At 43.2% G+C, this 20,016-nt stretch overlaps 1 protein-coding gene across 1 annotated transcript in view; it reads right to left on the bottom strand.

Annotated features, from left to right (window-relative positions):
• VPS18 (VPS18 core subunit of CORVET and HOPS complexes) overlaps window positions 1-20,016 on the bottom strand; it is a 33,626-nt gene that overhangs the window by 4,833 nt on the left and 8,777 nt on the right. The window contains exons 2-4 of the mRNA XM_029598590.1: window positions 12,439-12,580; window positions 4,109-4,200; window positions 1,498-3,368 (exon numbers count right to left, since the gene is read on the bottom strand). Of these exons, the coding sequence (XP_029454450.1) occupies window positions 1,498-3,368; window positions 4,109-4,200; window positions 12,439-12,580 (2,105 nt within the window). The remainder of the gene's footprint in view (window positions 1-1,497; window positions 3,369-4,108; window positions 4,201-12,438; window positions 12,581-20,016) is intronic.

Raw genomic sequence — 20,016 nt, 5'->3', positions numbered from 1 at the left:
GGTCCGTGGGCACTGGGGGCACCGCCAAAAAACAGATGACCCCTGAAAAACAGCCAGTGAGTAGTTGATGGACGAAGGCCACTAGGGAGTAACATGCCAGGAATCAACCACAAGGAAGGGTTAAGAGAGACCTACCACGCTACTGAACAGAGCACCGACCAGAGAAGAGGGACTAGACACTGACAAGCGAAAAAAACAGGGTAGAAAGTTTTAGAAGATACTAAGAGCAGTAGCTTCACAACCACGAGGCAGTTACTTCGCGGAAAAAGAGAGACTGAAGAGGGACTCCGCGTGGACGTGTGGACAGTGGCATGCCGGGCATGCTCAGTGTGACAGTCAAAGTTCTAGAAACTTTGACAAAAGTTTTCCGTGCCGGGCTCCATCTAATGATATCACCCATCTGTGAGGACTACCATGCTGCTTGTCCTAGGAGAAAGACAATTTCATTATGCACAATATGAAGGATACAGATGAAATGGGTGGGCAAATAATGGAAAAATTAAAACATACATGAGCTCAAACCCACTGCCTGCTGTCAGTCCAGACCTAGGTAATAATCAAATCAGAAAATCGATTCACACCGGGGCATATTAAATATAAAGGGTTTTTAAGCATTACAAGAGGCTTGACAAATTCCCGAGTAGCTCATAGTTAAACCACTAAGCAGCACCCACTGACTGCTTCTTTCACCTCATCAGGAGGGATTCCTCACTTTCTCCCAATCAAACAGTGAAACAGTTGGTAGATGGTTAGTGTATCCTATTTTGAGCCACTGCACATAGCTACAAGTTCCTCTCTTCAGGTAAAAGCAGTGGCTTCGAACCTTTATAACTCACTCAGTCACACAAGCTCTAAGGGCGACAGTATAATGGCACCTTGACTATAATCCTGTTTATATTAAAGTATTAAAAAAATTCAACTGTATGAGAGGGGCTTGGTGAAGCCCCTGAAGAATCATTTTTGGCATGCATTCCTGAAAAATAAATAGAATAAGCTAAGAACAAAAGATTAGCATTTGCTATATATGAATTAAGTTAAGAGAGTGCTTAATGTTTCCAACCATTTTATCCAAGTTTTGATTTTTATAAGCGGCCACATAGTTTTGCTGTACTATTATTTCTTCTGTTTGCTCTCTCTCTCTCTCTCCATGAAACCTGTTTTTTTTGTTTGGATTGCCAGTGAATAAAGCAATCCACAGCACCATCTGGACAAGTCAAAATCAAAAACATAAGAAAGCAAAAGATTAAATTAAACTGAGCCTGAACCTCACACATTAAGGAGCAAGAAGGCCCAACTTAAAGAGTAATGCCAGAAAGTCCAGGAATAAAGAATGGCAATTCATCTTTTCATGCTAGAGCAAGCAGGAAAGAAAGGACTTTAATTACTCTTGCATGTTTCAGTAATTAAAAACTAAAAGACACCAATACTCAAACATAATAAACATACCACTAAAGTAATATTAAAAAAAAAAAAAAGTTTGGCACACAACACACAAACCTGCAGAGCTAGATCCACTGCTTCCTCATAGAGTTCCATGACCTTGTACACATGGACACAGGCACGATGGTGTCCATGCTCCGCACACAACCGAAGCGCATACTTCAGGTCATAATGAATCCTGGCAGGGTTGGTTCCAGCTTGTTCTAGGTATGGTAGCAATGAGTCTGGACGACATTGTGCATAGAGAGAGAGTAGATAGTTATGAATGGCTTGTTCTTTCTCCTGTAGCTCATACACACAGAACTCCATGTATCGGATAGCTTCGTTTATTTGCTGCGTGCCACCAATCTGACTGTAGTTAACAAGTGCAGGTATGAGGTTCCTTGCATCCAATCTTTTGCCCATGGTGATCCAAGCATCTACCAATTTCTTGGGAATATGCTGCATCAGAACTGGACTGAATTTGTAAAACAGCTTCTCGTCTCTGTGTCGGGAAAGAACATTAAGGGCTTCATCATAGTCATCGTGCTGGCAGTGGTGGGAGATCACCCTCTCATAGTCCTGCATGAGTACTGCAAAGTATACCATGTGCTCTGTATCACCATGACTTGCCAGCAAATCGTGGATGGAGGCACGGTTATTGAAGAGGCAATCTTTATTCTTGGGACTACTCAAGAATTTACGGAACTCTTCACGAGCATCCAGATAAAGGTTTTGTTTTGATGTATCACTCTCTAAAACACCCAGTCGGTTCAGGTAAAGCTCAGTTAACCAGGTGGTTAACAGAGTGACTTGCGTCTTCTCTGAGGACTTAAGACCTGTCAGCTTCTTCAGCAAAAATTCCATTAGTGCTTCTTCCTGTTTGGCATCAATAAACTTCAGGGCTATCTCCTCAAAGTAATTCTGGGTCAGCGCATAACACTTGGCGCTCTCCATGTACCTTCTGTTCTGGAAGCAGTGTTCTGCCTCTCCAGCAAGAACAATGTCCAGACACTCTGGACGATCCTTGCAGTACTCCTTTGCCAGGTCAAATTTGCCCATGTTCATGTACATCTTCCACACATCCCTGGATTCACGCTGCACATGATAGCGGAACACTGCCTTCTCTGTATGGATCCAAATCTGCCCAACATTAGGATCTTTAACCATTCGTTTCAAACAGCCAAATTTCTCTAGAAAGACATCTTGAAAGACCACTTGCCCATTCAGGATACAGACAGCCTTCACTCTATCAGGCAGTAGCAACAGGAAGTGGAACTGTGTTAACACAATGGAGATAGGTTTGTTAAAATGTAAGTCAATTTCAGATGGGTATTCCCAGACCTGAACATCACTGAAAAGAGAGTCAGGCCGACTATAGTCCAATGTACCATAAAGAACACCATTACCCATCATCCATGCAAAAGAGCGTGGGAAGGAACGCAGCTTTGGTGTGTAGAAAGCAATCTCACTATAGCCAAGGTTTACGGGGAACTCCTGGAAGCTAGGTAAATGCTCTGTATACATGCTGAATAATGAGCCAAAGCCTTGTTGCTCTGCACCCTCTGATATCTTTCCAACAAACTGAAAGAGTCTCTTACGAGTGGTGGCAATGATGAAGTATTTCCCCTCAATTCCCCGTTCTACCTCCAAACAGCAGACTGGAGTCGGTCCTCCGTCCTCACTGAGGGTGTAAACCAACCGAAAGTACTGGTCAGGGTTGGTGCTAAAGAGGCCTCCTTCACTGGCTGTGATCTCAGCTTCATAGATTTGGCCTTGAACAGTCCCCACCAAAATGGGACCGGTATTGGTCTCGGTACCAAGAAATTTATTCCAGCCTATGCTTTCAACTAAGTGACCCTTCCAGCGGGAGAGAGTCCGCACTTTCTGAGTATTTCGGTTCAGATACAGGCATTCGCTTGTATTCAGCGCAATCAGAAGATGTGACCCTGCAAAAGAATACAGAGAGGTTAAAAAAGGACAGAGAGACATAATATGAGTACAGGATTCTGCTTGAGGAAACTTTTCCCTCGCTCTCATTTATTACTCCTAATAAGAATTAAAGATCATGGGTTCAAATTCTAATTAGCAGCACATCAGAAGGAAAGTCTGCATTCAGTCACCAACTTTCTAACAATCTGAACAACAGATTCCCTAGAGCCCACTTCCACATGTTGGAAATATGGGCAGTTACACTTGATCTGGATTCAATTTCCTGGGGTTAAATCTCTGAAGATTAACAATGGGATCTGGCAGCAATGAATATTAAGCAAGTTACTAACCTCCAATTAGTCAATTTAAACAAATTGCCAAACCTGCAATCATTCTAGATAGGTTTCAAGATGCCAACAGAACGCAACCAATGTGATTTAAGATCTGAGTTCCATCCCATGGCAGAGCTTCTGAGGACTACCAGTGGTTCTCGGTTCAGTCTTTGTATCAAAAGTCCATGGTAACCAGGGACCCTGGATTCAATCCATTGTACTGTCCTGGAGAGTACCTACACTGCCTAGATTTAGTCCTCAGCTGGAAAGCACTATGATTTATAGCCTTCTGTGTCCCAAACAAACAGGTTAAATATTTTACATACCTAACTACAAATGCACAGCTACATAAAAAACAGATTTCTGCTTTTAAAATATGCCAAAGGAGCTTTATGTTCTTCCAGTAGATATCTTTGTTGCCTCACCTGTGGAATCTAGGAAAATCTTATGTACTTTAGCTTCATCTTTGCGTCCCAGTTCCACTTGATTTGGCTGATCTGCCTTCACAAGATCAATCCTATAAAGACAATGAGCGGAAAAGAATTGTTAAACATTCACAACCCAAGATACGAAACAATGCTAAAACTAGATGGCAATTCAGAGCAGTAGTGCTAGCAAAAAAAAAAAAAAACAAAAAAAAAAAAAAGTTTACATACATCAACTAAACAGTTAAAACTAAAAAAAAAAAAGACGACTATTAAGCCCCCCTTTTTATTATTTATATCGCATTTCCAGAATTGAGAATTTAAAATGTTTAGAAAATCACATCATTAATACAGACTTAAGTAAACCTATACTACTGGGCTGATCCTTATCAGAACCCCAACATACACGGACTACAAAACAAGCAAATGAAGGCGCTAAACTTAATGAAAAAGGTGTAAAAACCATGTAATATATTAGGGCAAGAAGAAAATGACCCAGGAATAAAGCCATAAATTAAAAAATAGGACAGCTGGTATTCTGAGAAGTCTATACAAAACTTAATTGCAGGCAAAGTGGTTAAGACTATTTTATTACATTATTTTATATATTTATGACATTTTTATAAATGTCTGATTGGAATCCACTATGAAGTATGCTTACTGAAATTTGCAGAATAAGGTGACATTTAAATTTACCTGTTAATTTCCTTTCATTTAGTCCTGCCAGATCAGTGCAGACTAGCGAGTTATGTCCTCCTGCCAGCAGATGGAGACAGAGGAAAAAAAAAAAAAAAAGCTCAAAGCTGACTTCACTCCCCCTATAGAGATCTGATGCTGCCCTCACCTCTTCAGTATCTTATGTCAAAGCTAAGACAACCAGAGGTCATTGTTTTGGTTTCCAAACTACCATAATTCCTGATGCAGCCAAAAAAATTAATGTCATGGTCATTAACCCAGGAATTAGATGATCCCTACACCAAGGTCATTATTAGATGTGAGAAGCGACCAAAAGTGGGGGCTATATTAAGTCACAGAACACACACAATCTTGTGAAAGCAAAACTTCGTTTACTAAATATAATAAAAATATGATATAAAATCAGCAAAGAGAAAAAGTGAATATCAGTAATAAGAACCCAGCATCACAATAACATCACATAGATTAATCAAGGTAAACAGTTACTGCAATAAAATAGATACAAATAAAGTCTATACAGGAAATACTTTCCCTCATAGGCCTTCCTTTCTATGAAATATTATCTTCTCGAAAACGGAAGGCTATACAATGTCGGAGACTCCATGAACTGGCTAACTGCTCACATCCATAGCTCATCTAAAGAACAGACAAATGCAGTTCCTTATATTCTCATTTTTCTGGCTTTAATCCAACATCTGCACCTATTAAGAGTTTTGATCTGCATGCATATTTCTGACAAATAGCCAGCTGTAGCTTGTTAAGCTATGGCCAATTAAAAAGCTGGTACTGCTCGACTCCCAAGCCTCCTTTCCCAAAAAGTTCAAACACAGGCTTTCACCAGCCTTCTCTCTTAGAAAAACAAATGTAGAAAGAACAGAGTATCCTGCTTATTTTCAGCTCATTAATACCATGCAGCATACTATAGTTTTAGGCTTCAAAGATCCTTATGCTACGCTATGTGCAATGTACATATAATGATCCACATTTATCAATTATTGGGAATTGTTTTGATCCACTATGACCCCACCTTTGCATACAATAATCTTCTGGGAATCTAATTACTAACTACCCAAAACAATCTTAATACATTAGGCCAACTACCTTCAGAGTGGGTTACAATGTACTCGCCGTTAGTTTTCTAGACTTGAACAGAGAATCCTTGATTGTTTTGGCTTTCCTGGGAGGGTTCTGGACTGGTTTGGCAGGACTAAAGAAAAGGAAATCAATAGATAAGTTTAAATTTCACCTTCTTTAGTGCCCATGCCAGACCAGTCCAGACAAGTGGGGTGTACCACAGCTCACCCAGACTGGTCAAGAGGAAGCCACGATAGCTCTCAGGAGTCCTGCATCCAAGATGTAGCATCTACTGGCTTGAACACACACATAGTTTCATACAAAGGAAATGCAATGAAGAAAAGGATGCTGCCCTGCCATTATCCTCTGGAAAGACCATTTCTGATTCCGCCTACAAGGAGTTCTGCATACTTGTTGAGCGGGCTTGCAAACTCTTGTTGGTGCAGGCCAAAACATCTGTCTCCTTGCTTTCTCCTAAAGTCAATGCCTTACAAACCATTGTACTTTAGTAAGATTCATCCAAAGACCAATCCAAGAAGAAGCTGCTCACCTACAAACATCTAAAAAATGACTTACAATGGACTTGAGAATTGTTGTCCCTGTCCTGGCCTACATCGCCAGACATTTTCACTGTCCTAGGTGAGAAAACTTGATTCTGACAAAAGTAAAACATTACCCTCCGAAGAGAGAGAATATTGGATACCCAGATATACACTTTCCTTTCAAATTACAAATGGCCACCAAGGAGACTGACTTCAATAACTTGACACAAAGAGACACTATTCAATGAGGCTTGAGGGGGAAGGAGGCCAGATCTCTTCAAAACTAAGCTCAGGTTCCAAGTCGAGAAGCACACCTGCAGTAGAGGACTTGCATTCTTGATTCCATGGGAGAAAGCATCCCATCCAAAAGAGTAGCAAGAGAGCTCCTGGGAATGTGTCCCTTGTAGCAAACATGAGCCAGTCTCTGCCCCTTCTGAAACCTGTGGGTTCTGCCTTTATTGTAAACTCCTCTGGCAGAAGGACAAAATTGAATAGATCCATCAATGGGAAAATATTGTCTCCTCTGTAAACTCACCTTGCAGAGAATCCAAACTCTAGGTCAGGTCCACTACATTTTCCTCTTTTGTTCCATCAATGGCTGTAACCCAACACTATGTATCCTGGTTCTTTCAATAGTCAAGACTGTAAAAAGAGTATAAAAGTGAAGAAGCAACCCTGCTTACACTTTCAGACCTTGGTCCTGGGAATGTCCAGACTCCCGGTGGGAACACATGCAGGAAACTAGATGCCGGTCATGGTTCCACCAGGATATCTGAAACACCCCTCCCCATGTTTCTGCTTTCTTTTTTGACCAAAGGCTTGTCTTGGAGCTTTGCAAAGGTGATCTGAATCTACTCCTGGAGGTAGCCCATCTGCCCACCTGATAGGAAAAAGGTATGACACTTTTGCTAGTACTTTCTCTTTGGGGTCTCAATAGCATCAGCTCAAAACATTTGTCTATATGACAATCGGCATCAGCCATGTGAGCTTATACTGGGTCTTGCTGGGGACCTCTGTCCTGGACCAAATATGACTCATTTATCAGGTTACCTGAGGACTTGTTCACATCAGCTATAGCCTTACATTGACTTCCATCATCTGGACTGCCATATCCCAAGGTAAAGGCTTGGATTTCTGAAGCATTAGATAACCGGCTCTGGTCCTTGCTCTAGACCTGGACGTGGTTCTCCACTATAACTCCTGCCCCACCTCGGCTGCCTCAGATCGTAATGCCCCTCCTACCCTATAAAGCTTATACCTATGGTGCGAAATAACCATAAAGGAGACTCCATATCCCTTCCCTGCAGGAGATCACTATGAAAAGTCAATTACTGAGGCTCTTTATACCTTCCCAAGAGAGAGCGAAAGTAGTCTTGTGACACTGGACTACTAGAGATCACCATGAAAGGAGTGTGAATTGAGTAAAATGCATGTGGTCTGTACCCAAGTTAGTATGGTTCAAGTCCATTGCCCTGGAATCTAGAATATACAGTACAGACCATGCTCAGAGCAGACATGAGAACAGGATATCTGGAGACTGAGAACGAGGCTTCAGGTCCTTGATGTTCAATGCCATAAGACCACTTTCTTCTTTGGATATTAGAGACTGGGAAGAACTAAATGCTTTTCAATCAAGACAATCCTCAGTCAGCCAGCAAAGGGTTCCACTAGGGGAGAATTTTCTGATTTCCAGTGAGTAAGAATAATTTTCTTAGTCATTAATGCTATATCTAAGGAAAAAAAAAAGAAAGATTCCTTGATTAACTAACTTTGCTTGTAAATTTGCATTATGCATTCTTCCTGTTGAATATATACATAATATTGTAAAGCTGCAAATGACCTTTGCTCATACGTTATTTCAAAATGTATGGTAAATTGTTTTGAGTGAATTGTATATTCAAAAAAGTTGGTAACAAACTCAAATAATTCTTTAAGCTATATCATTCTATCAATTGCTGCTCAAGTGTCAACACATTCCAATTACCTTCCCTTTGCTTTCCTCAGAATGTGTGATTATTATGACTCAATAGAAAATGATTTTCTCTCAACATGAAAACCTTCTAGGACCTATAAAAATGCTTCATACTTTCAAACAGAAACTAAAAACAAATCTCTGAATGGTCTGCTAGAGGATTTATTGTGCTTCAGCAGGGTCTGATCTCAGATATTCCAGCAAACTTGCTTCTGCATTCAGATTCAGGCAGCAACCAGCTTTTCTCAAAGCATCACTTTGTCCATTAATTGGTCATTTCTGTTCTTATTTCTAATTTCTCTTTATTTCTGAGATGAAGACGTTTTTCTACTTGAAACTCAGGAAGCAAATGGGCAGTCGATAAACCTCCTGACTTTAGCTTTTGACTACATTTAATTATTTTGCCATTTTAAACGACAGATGTAACATCTTTCAAGTGTGGGTGGATATGCAAGGGCTTCTTTCTGATTTCCCAATCCTGTGATATATATTTGGGTTCCTCTTTCTCTAATATTGCACTATTCCAAAGAAAAACTCAATACTGCAGTGAATCTAAGGTAGTTTGGGCTTGAACATTTGCATCCATCGAGTATGCATTTGAGATGTCACAAACACAGACCTGCCTTAAAGGCCTACACAAGTGGCAAGTGACTGGTTATTATGGGTACATTCTAAATTCATCAAATGCAAGCACATCAAATTAGCATAACACAATGCACTGTAAGAGAATGAACACCAGCAGCACTAGTAACCTGAGGTGTACAGCAGCATTTGGGAGAGGCAGGAAAAAGGAGGCAATAATGCATCTGTATAAGTCTGATATGATCTCATTTAGAGTACAGAGTACTGTTCTGGAGACCGCACCTTCAAAAGGATATAAACTGAAGACAGTTGCGGGTCAAAGGGAAACTACTAAAATGGTCTGTAATCTAAACATATATATCCTGGACAAAATGAAGAAATGGAGAAATATGACAGAAACATTTAAATACCTCCAAAGAATAAACTGCACAAGAGGTTCACAGACAAGGGGGTCATGGGATGAGGGTGAAAGGGGGTAAACTTAGGAGCAATCTAAGGAAATATTTCTTTATGGAATGGATGGTGGATGCATGGAAAAGCCTTTCTAAGGAGGCGATGGAGACGACGACCATATCAGAATTCAAGAAAACATGGGACAAGCACAGAATCTCTGAAGAAGATCAAGGGAATATAAAGCTAAGCAGGAGATGTGCATGGGCAGACTGGATGGGCCATGTTTTTTTTGGGTTTGGTTTTTTTTTTTTTTTATCTACAATCACAGAGGTTCCCAACATTTTTGTGAGCGTGGATCCCTTCTCAACTTTCAAATTTTTCATGGAACCCCCACATATATAGAAAGTTTATGAATATAACAACAAAAGATATAGTTATATACACAAACTCATTCATAATAAATAAAACTTATTAAATAATGCTTACTGAAATAGACTGAATACCTATAATAGCAATGCACAGCAGTAAATGTGCAACAATGTACTCATCTTTATTAATTTACGTAGTGCAACTAAAGGCAGCCACATAGCTGGATCTGTCTGTATATGGCGCAACTGGGGGATTAACCCGGGGGATGAACTTGTGGAAGGAGAGCGAGAGAGAGAAAACTGGTGGGGATGGACTGGTGGAGAAAAGAGATTGGCAGGGATGTACTATGGAGGGAAAGAGAGAGGAGGGGCTGGACTGTGGAGAGAGAGACAGACAAACTGGTAGAGATGTGCTAGCGGGGAAAGAGAGCAATTAGCAGAGCTTGACAAGTGGAAGGAGAGAAGGGGGAACTGGTTGAGATGGACTGTAGAGCAGAGAAAGAGAGAAAAAGAGCAAAAGACTGATGAGGAAGGGGAAAGGAGGGATGTTTGAGACAGTAACAACCCTACTTATGAAAAGACAATGCTGCTAATATTACAATAGGCCCTAAAACACTAATACACCTCTAATTAAGAAAACAGAACAAGCTATTTGATAGAATCTAATGCAAGCAGAATTCTTCACCTAAGTCACACATGCAGAACACAGAGAGACTCTTGCCAAATACAGACTAAAAAGACACCATAAAGTAGAAATACAAATATGCAGACAAAACTGAACTGGAAATCCCAAGACGTCAGTCTCTGTATGCAATGCAACAATGGAAAAAAAAAAAATCACCATACCTCAGAAAACATTAAATCCCATCAAGATATATAAAACAATAACAATAAAAACATACTAAAAAAGATTTAAAAACAGCTGATGAATAGAATATCCAATGATTAAAAACTCACAAAATGTTTTTAATTTACCAAATGCCAACAAAATATTTCAAAACAGCAGGCGCATATAATTAAAACTAATAGCAATAAAAGAAATTCCTCTGCTATCCATACCTGGGAACTTTTGATTTCCAGTCACCCTGGTTTAGTGGGGTGGGGCAGGGTACACAAACTTTTTCCTCCCTCTGTCATATACACAGATTCTAACATACACACACTCTCATACACCTTTCACGTTCTCCACACACAAGCTTTCACTCCCAAAGGATCTCTCTCTCTCTCACACACACACTTTCCCACTCCCACAAGCTCCCTCTCTCTCTCAAACACAAATGCATTTGCACACAAACTTTCCCTCTCTCACACATATGGTCTCGCATGCACATGCTTCCTCTCACACACACACACATTTCAAACACATGCCCGCTCACACACATACATATACACATACTGTCACTGCTTTCCTGGAGTCTGTGGGGGGTGCACAGTCTCCTCTTCACTTGGGCTGTCAGCAGTATGGTGTGCACCAATGGCCTGCTGGCCTCTTTTTTCTCGGCCAGCAGGATGGGGTGCACCAGCGGCCTGTTGGGCCTCTTTCTTCTCATACATATGTTCTCTCACACACACATGTTCTCTCTCATACAGATATACTCTCAAGCACACACACACACACATGCTCTCACTCTCTTTTCCTGAAGTCTGAAAGGTGATTGGGGGGGGGGAGGGAACAGCTTCCTCCTCACTCTGCTGGATTGGGTGACTCAGAAGCTTGTCGGGCCTCTTCTTTCTCAGCTGCAGAGACAGGGTGCGTGGTTACCTGTCACATCTCTTCTTTCTTGGTCACCAGCGAGATGGGATGTGCCGGCGGCCTGTCGGGAATCTTCTTTGTATACTGCTGGCATGCAGGGTGCACTAGCAGCCTGTTGGGCTTCTTCTTTCTCGGCTATTGGGATGGGATCTGCTGGTGCCTTTCCGGCCTTTTTGTTTTTCAGTCGCCGGGATGGGTTGCACTGTTGTCGGGCCTCTTTGCTCACAGTAGGATGAGGCGTACTGGAGGTCTGTCAGGCCTCTTTTTCCTGGTTACCAGCAAGATGGGATATGCTGCAGCCTATTGGGCCTCTTCTCTCGTGGCCAATGTGGGCTGGGGTCAGCGGCGACATGTCAGGCTTCTTTCATGGTGAGGGCCAGGTTCTCTCTTCTCCCCTCAAAGTTCACTTTCCACGGACATTCTTATGGTCCGGCGGTCCCATAGGGGTCTGCAGATCGGGAACCTCTATACTATCATGTTCTATATTTGTGTTTTATTTTCAAACAATAAGCAGCTCCAGAGTTTACAATCATAGATAGAGGGCAGTGTTGGGAAGAAAACACTGCAAGAAAGATGCTTTTATTTTACAAAAAACAAAAGTCAAAGGGGCCGATGCATAAGGGGATTAGGTAGCACCTATACAACCCATATCCAACTGCAGCTGAGCGCACTGTATTGTATCAGCCCCAAAGAAAGCTGAAGTACGTACTCTTGCTAACTTCAGGAAATCTACACTTCTGACTGGTAATAAATGCCTGCAATACACAAGCACATTCTCTTACATAGATGGGCCAATTTGAGCAGCTGACAGCCTCAGCTAAGGCATTGATGCTACTGGGCCTATCAAAAATGAGATTTATAACATAAATCAGAACTTTGGAGGCTTGAGAGGACGTGAGGAGAGAATTCTCACTGATGAATATTGAGTAGTGATGAGATTAATAACTTACCTGAGAAGTGTCTCTCTACCAAGGCTCATACAAAGTTGGTTACTGCACACCACTAGACTGTTAATATTCTCTGGAGGCGTGAAATCAATCCTTTGCTTGTTAAAAATGGGTGTTTCTTTATCTAGCCGAGCATTCACATATCCTAAGAGTGAGTAAAAGCCATTTGATTAAAATATAATCTCCAGTATTAATTGCTCTCTTTACTCCCATTATTATTACACAACTAATCCCAGCCAATGTCTGTATCCTCACAGCTAGAGCACCCTTAATGCAAGAGAAGCACCAACTGTAAGGATAGTTCTGAGAAGACATGTACAATAATCCTTTTAATGTTAAAAGAAAATCTTAAAATCCTATTAAATATATAGAAAAGCTGTATTTTAAACATTTAAGGTCTTTCCTATACGCACAGAAGGAGAAACAGCCTTTGGTACTTTAAACAACATATTTAGGCTGTTATGCATTTAATCCAACATGCATTCCCATGTTTTATAGTAACAACCCTTCAAAATAAACATTTGCTGTATATAAAGAAAGTCACTTCTAAGATGGGCAATTACAGCATATTTTAGTGTTTGGAAACTATACAACTTCCAACGGGAAAAGAATGCTTCTCTAACTAGTTTACTGGGGAAACCCTGTGCAGAGAGAGCAATTTATTTGACTTAGCATGATGTTTTCATTTTATTTCAAATCTTAGAGTGATATGTGAAGATTTAAACCTAAGTACTCAAGGAACTGTCAGATTCTTAGAGATTTTTTTTTAATAAGGTGGAACATATATCTAAGGCCTGTTGAGTGACAGATCATATATGTTGGTGCCAAGGACCTGCATAAAAGAGGTGGCCCTTAGGCCATTTATGAATGAGCCTTTTTGCTGCATATCATGTTGCCTGTTGAGAAAGAAACTTTGCATGGTGCACTTTACACCTTAAGTTAGTCCACACTATCATCTTGATCTGCTGCTGTAGCTGGCTGAGCCCACACCCAGAAATGCAACGTCATACAGAGGCACCGAGAACCTGCATAAAAGAGGCAGGCCACTGCCTGGTGAGCCCACCAAAGGGTCTGCCCCTTCGTGTGCCCCTTAGTCGACACAAGATTACATCCTGTGCATGCAATCTTGCGGTATTGGAAATAATAGAGGGTGAATCATCATAATCAGAGGTGCAAACTTTCTTATGCTTTTTACATTTTTTGGCTGCAGTTATTCCTCAGATTGTCATTACATACTCTGGATGAAGTATAGGTGTTAATATGCTAAAAAGCTATTCCTGTTGTTTTTGGGCGTGAAAGATATTTGGGGCTGAAACCCCAAATATCCATAAATATTGAATCCTCCAGAAGCAGATTCCTGGTACCGCTAGAAAATAGTCTGTTGTTGGCAGAGATAAGACAAATATACTTTCTAAAAGCCTGCAACTGGGTTACCTCAACTTCAGGTTGATTAGAAATAAGGAGTTGTATCTTTCTGATACCATTAATCAATATGGTTAGGATTTACTTCTAATCAGAATTCTGTCATAATGATTTTAACCAATTCAATTCTGCCTCTCAAGGTACTCCTCTGTGCAACAAGCTCACCCTTTTAGACGTGGAAGAGGTGTATTGATTGTATATAGAGAAAAATCTAAAAATTCAAAGTACTGATATTGAGATCCCATCGCCGGTTGAAGCCTTAGATAAGGTGTTAATGTTGGATTATCTGCATATTATAATCACCCTCCTGGGTCTACCATGGCAGAAATTATTTGACTTGTAGAGGTTTTGGTTACCATGCAGTTGAGATTTATCAAGCTGCAAATACCAGTAATTTAAATGTGCATGTGGAAAATACCACCTCTACATATGCCAAAGAACTACTGTTCTTTACTGCTGCTGCTACTCTTATTCAGTTAATACATATACACATGAAGCTGGTTATACCTTGGACCTGCTATTTTGCCCTAAAAATTGGCTAAAGTACATCTCCCAGCTTAATGTTCTCATACTCCTTTGATCTGATCACTCTTATTTTATTTATTGGGGCTAGTACTGTAGCACATGTATCTTGTAGTTATCAATACAAGAAGAAAATTACATCAGAGGACTTTGGCAATGATTGAAAAATGGAGAGGAAATATATTGATAGTCTAAATTTGGAGGAGCTCACAAAAAGATGATACTCCACCTTGATACACATGATAAAGAGAGATATTGGCCAAATGCATTTGTAAACATGCCCTTGGTTTTCCTGAGACTTAGCTAATCAGAGGCAAGCCTTGAGAAAGTGGAGGATGAGTTGAGACAACCTGTACATTTGCTGAAGGTTTACAAGAATAGTTGTCATGAAGCAAAGTGTGCTCATGTTATGGATAGAACTAAGAACTCAGTTAATCGACCATGTGAGTTGTTTACTGTTGTCAAGAGTTTGATGTCTAAATCAATGATTCATAACCAGCACCTCCCCAGCCAGAGCCGAATTTAAGATTTTGGCAACCTTAGGCAGAGCACTATACCCCTTTGAAGCTGTGACAGCATATGGCCCTAATGCAAGCCTACATATTTGGTGCCCTAGGCAATTTCCTAAAACCGGGCCGGTCCCCAGCTTTGACCAAATATATTATTTTCAGGAAAAGATTGAAAATATTCAGTTGCATCTTTTTGTAGGGATAGAATATATAGTTGGTTAACTTTTAGATACCTGAAACAGATTAAGTTCGTAATAAGAAAGCTTAATTCAACCTTTTCATTTTCAAACCCCTGTCTCTTTAGCCTTGTAAAAGGTCCAACGATAAAAATTTTGAATATATTTGGCAGTTAATAAATAAATCCCTACTTGAGGGACATGTGCCTGTGCAATTAAAATGGCGTCTGCCAGACCAGTGCAAAAAAAATCTGTCCCTTCCATTAGCACAGCTGTCAAGTCGTCATCCAATTTTGAATCTTCCCTCTTTAGAAAAAGTAGTTTAAAAAAATGGGTATTGCTGTAATTCTTATGCTCGTATGTTCTTATGAATGAATATCTGGAAGAAAACACTGTTTTAGATAATCAGCAGCATGAATCTAGAAGAGCTCATAGCACTGAGACCTTATTACTTTCATTGGTGGATTTGCTATATTGTAGGATGGGACATGGAGAATCTGGTATTCTAGTGGTTAGAGCAGCAGGTTATGAACCAGAGAAGCCAGGATTCAAATAAGAAAATTATTCCTCACCTGCTAATTTTCATTCCTGTAGTACCAAGGATCAGTCCAGACAGTGGGTTATGTCCCCTGTCCAGCAGATGGAGTCAGAACAAAAGCTCCAGGGGGCGGTCCTATATGACCTCATCCCCTGTGACTCTATCCTCAGTAACTAGACTTACAAAGCCAGGAAGAGAAGAGAAGGAGGGATCAAGAACTGAGAACTATCAACTAAAAACTGCAAAACCAGAACTTTGATTAAGTTTAAGGTAACCACAAAATGGAACTTGCAAACGAAAACTGTTCAAGCGAAGAACCCTGGAGCCCCAGGGTAGCTTGAAAAAGACAGACAAGTAGAGATAACGAGCAGAGGCCTATCCCAATCACAAAAAACCCTCAAAAAACAGGGAGGGCGTCTGGACTGATCCTTGGTACTACAGGAACGAAAATTAGCAGGTGAGGAATAATTTTCTTTTCCCTGTACGTACCAGGATCAGTCCAGACAGTGGGATGTACCAAAGCTTCCCTACACTGGGTGGGCCGATGACAGCCCTGCTTGTAGAACACTATCTCCAAAGGACCCAAAAACAGGGGCCCGAACATCCAACCAATAGTGTCTAGAGAACGTATGAAGAGACTTCCAGGTGGCCGCTCGGCAAATCTCTTGTGTTGAAACAGCCGAGTTTTCCGCCCAAGAAGCGGCCTGCGCCCGAAGGGAGTGAGCCTTAACCCCCATCGGTGGTTGACGTCCAACCCCAATGTATGCTGAAGAAATTGCAGTCTTCAGCCATCTTGCAATGGTGGCCTTGGACGCCATGCGACCCTTCCTAGGACCCGACCAGAGAACAAAAAAATGATCCGAGAGGCGAAATTCATTGGTGACTGTCAAGTATTGCATCAGACATCTCTTGACGTCCAGAACCCGGAGATGTCTGGGCTCCGTTGTGGCGAACGAGGGAAGTTCTACCGATTGATCTAGATGAAAAGAAGATACGACCTTTGGAAGAAACGAAGGTACTGTTCGCAAAGAAACTCCGCCTTCAGAGAAGCGTAGAAAAGGTTCTCGGCAGGAAAGCGCTTGAAGTTCCGAGATACGACGGGCTGAGCTAATTGCCACCAGGAAAATTGACTTAAGTGTGAGATCCTTCAGGGTGGCCGACCGCAAAGGCTCGAAAGGTGCCTCGCCCAGAGCCCGGAGAACCAAATTAAGACTCCACGATGGGCAAGACGGTCTAGAGGGAGGCTTCAGCTGTTTTACACCCTTGAGAAAACGGATAATATCCGGGTGCGAAGAGAGGAGGGAGTCCTTACCGTTGTATAGTAAAGCACCCAACGCCGAGACCTGAAGCCTAATGGAGTTGTAGGCTAGGCCCATCTCCAGTCCAGTCTGTAGGAAATCCAAGATCTGGACCAGAGAGACTTTCCCCGGAACAATGGAGTGGGCAATACACCAATCCTCAAAAACCTTCCAGACCCTCACATAGGTCACGGATGTAGACGTTTTTCTGGCACGTAATAAGGTGGAAATCACCGATTCCGGATATCCCAGACGCCTTAGTTTGCGCCTCTCAAAAGCCATGCCGCAAGACAAAAGCGATCTGCCTCGTCGAAAAATATGGGACCCTGCCTGAGGAGTCGAGGTAGGTGACCGAGACTTAATGGTCCCTCGCGTGCTAAAAAGAGAAGATCCACAAACCAGGGGCGCCGCGGCCACTCTGGAGCTACCAGAATCACCGGCCCTGGATGAGTCTCTATACGTCGGAGCACCTTCCCCACTAGGGGCCATGGCGGGAAGACATACAGCAGGACCTCCCTTGGCCATGAAAGAACCAGAGCATCGACCCCTTCCGCGCCGTGCTCTCGTCTGCGACTGAAGAAGCGAGGAGCTTTTGCGTTCACCGCTGTGGCCATTAGATCCATGTGAGGTTTCCCCCACCGGCGCTCTATCAGCTTCATCGCGTCCGAGGATAGTTCCCATTCTCCTGGATCTAGACGCTGTCGACTTAGGAAGTCTGCTTGCCTGTTGTCTACGCCTGCTACGTGAGAGGCCGCTAGTCGAAGCAAGTGGCGTTCCGCCCACATCATCAGCTGTTCTGCTTCCCACGCGACCAGTCAACTCCTCGTTCCTCCCTGCCGGTTGACATACAATACTGTAGTTGCATTGTTCGACAGTATTCTGACAGCTTTTCGCCGAACTAACGGCAGGAAACCCTGCAGGGCAAGCAGAACCGCTCTGGTCTCCAGGCGATTGATGGGCCACTGTCTCTGGTCCCTCGTCCACGTGCCCTGGATGGAGCTCGCTTGACAGACCGCTCCCCAACCGGAGAGGCTGGCATCCGTGGTAACCACTATCCAGTCTGGTGTCTCTAGGGAAACTCCCTTGGCTAGAGATTGGGGATCTAACCACCAACCGAGACTGAGCCGGGTCGCCGGAGGGATCGGAAGAACCGCATGATAATCCTGTGACACTGGCTTCCAACGGGACAGCAATGCCTTCTGCAAGGGTCGGAGATGAGCAAAGGCCCACGGAACTAGGTCGATCGTGGATGCCATTGTCCCCAGAACCTGCAGGTAGTCCCAGGCAGTTGGATCCGAGAGAGACATGAAACGCCGCACTTGCGTTCTCAATGCTTGTGCTCTCTCCAGACGTAGGAACACTTTTCCTTCCCTCGTATCGAAGTGGGCGCCCAGATAGTCCAAGACTGAGATGGCGTGAGGTGACTTTTGTCGTAGTTGATGATCCAACCTAGAGACTGTAGAAGGGACACCACCCTGCTCACAGCTTGAAGCCCCTGACTTCGAGACTTCGCCCGTATGAGCCAATCGTCTAGGTACGGGTGAACCATGATCCCTTCCCGGCGTAGAGCCGCCGCCACCACAACCATTACCTTTGTAAAGACCCGCGGTGCTGTCGCTAGACCAAAAGGTAGAGCCCGGAACTGAAAATGTTGTCCCAGAATCTTGAAGCGGAGATATCTTTGGTAATCTGGATGAATCGGGATGTGGAGATATGCCTCCGTTAGATCCAGAGAGGCGAGGAACTCTCCTTGATGAACCGCCGCTAACACAGATCGGAGGGTTTCCATACGGAAACGAGGGACCCGCAGCGCCTTGTTGATCGACTTGAGATCCAGTATGGGTCGGAACGTACCCTCTTTCTTGGGAACCACGAAATAGATGGAGTAATGACCTCGACCCAACTCGTTGGCGGATACCCGTCTTATAGCTCCCAACAGTATCAGTCGCTGCAGGGTTTGACGAACAGCCGACTGCTTTTGAGCAGAGCAGCAAGGAGAGAAAAGGAACCTATTTCTGGGGACGTGGACAAAATCCAACACGTAACCATGTCTTAGGATATCCAGGACCCACTGATCCGACGTAATGCAGGCCCATTCCCTGTAAAAAAGAGCAAGCCGGCCTCCCACCCGAGGGGTTGGTTCGTGGGTCATCCTGGCATCATTGAGCTGGTTTCGAGGCAGAACGAGATCCTGTAGCCTCCTTTCCGGGCCGACGTCCACGAAAGGACCGGTTCCAGCCCTGAGAACGATAAGAGGGAGTCCGTGGAGCTTGCTGCTGCCTATTCGTCCGTGCACGACGCTGATTTCGAGAACGGTTTCTGGAAAAACTGAACGATCTAGAAGCACGGGGTCTGTCTTCTGGAAGCTTATGTACCGCATTCTCATTCGGTGACTTAATAATTTGATCCAAGTCCTCCCCGAAAAGGAACTTACCCTTGAAAGGTAACGAACCTAGACGCGTTTTGGATGAAGAGTCCGCCGACCAGTTACGTAACCACAAAAGGCGACGCGCCGAGACAGCCGCCACCATGGAACGAGATAGGACCCGGAGGAGATCATACAGGGCGTCCGCCCCATAAGCCATCACAGACTCCAACCTGTCTGCCTGTTGAGCCTCAGAGTCCGGGAGATCTTGCGAGGTGAGTAATTGTTGAACCCACTGGAGACCCGCTCTCTGTGCCAGAGCGCTACAGATGGCCGCTCGTACCCCAAGCGCCGAGACCTCAAAGATACGCTTAAGGTAGACTTCCAACTTCCGATCCTGCAGGTCCTTAAGGGCTGTGCCGCCTGTTACCGGAATGGTAGTACTCTTAGTAACTGCCGAAACCGCTGAATCCACTGCCGGGACCTTGAGGAGTTCCAGGAAGTCCACCGGGAGAGGATAAAGCTTCTCCATAGCTCTGCTAACTCTGAGAGAAGCTTCCGGCCTGTCCCATTCACCTGAGATCAATTGTAAGAAACTGGGATGTGTTGGAAAAGCCTTGGCTTGGGGTCTAAGTCCCGCTAAGAGAGGGTCTCCCTTTCTTATCTTGGGATCCGAGGGTGTTGGGTCTGGAGGAGGGTCAATGTCCATCTCCTGAAGAATATGCGGGATGAGACCCTCCAATTCTTCAAC

This window comes from Rhinatrema bivittatum, chromosome 4 (assembly GCF_901001135.1).
Source record: "Rhinatrema bivittatum chromosome 4, aRhiBiv1.1, whole genome shotgun sequence".
Taxonomy (NCBI): domain Eukaryota; kingdom Metazoa; phylum Chordata; class Amphibia; order Gymnophiona; family Rhinatrematidae; genus Rhinatrema; species Rhinatrema bivittatum.
This window is presented reverse-complemented; position numbering and strand designations above follow the sequence as displayed.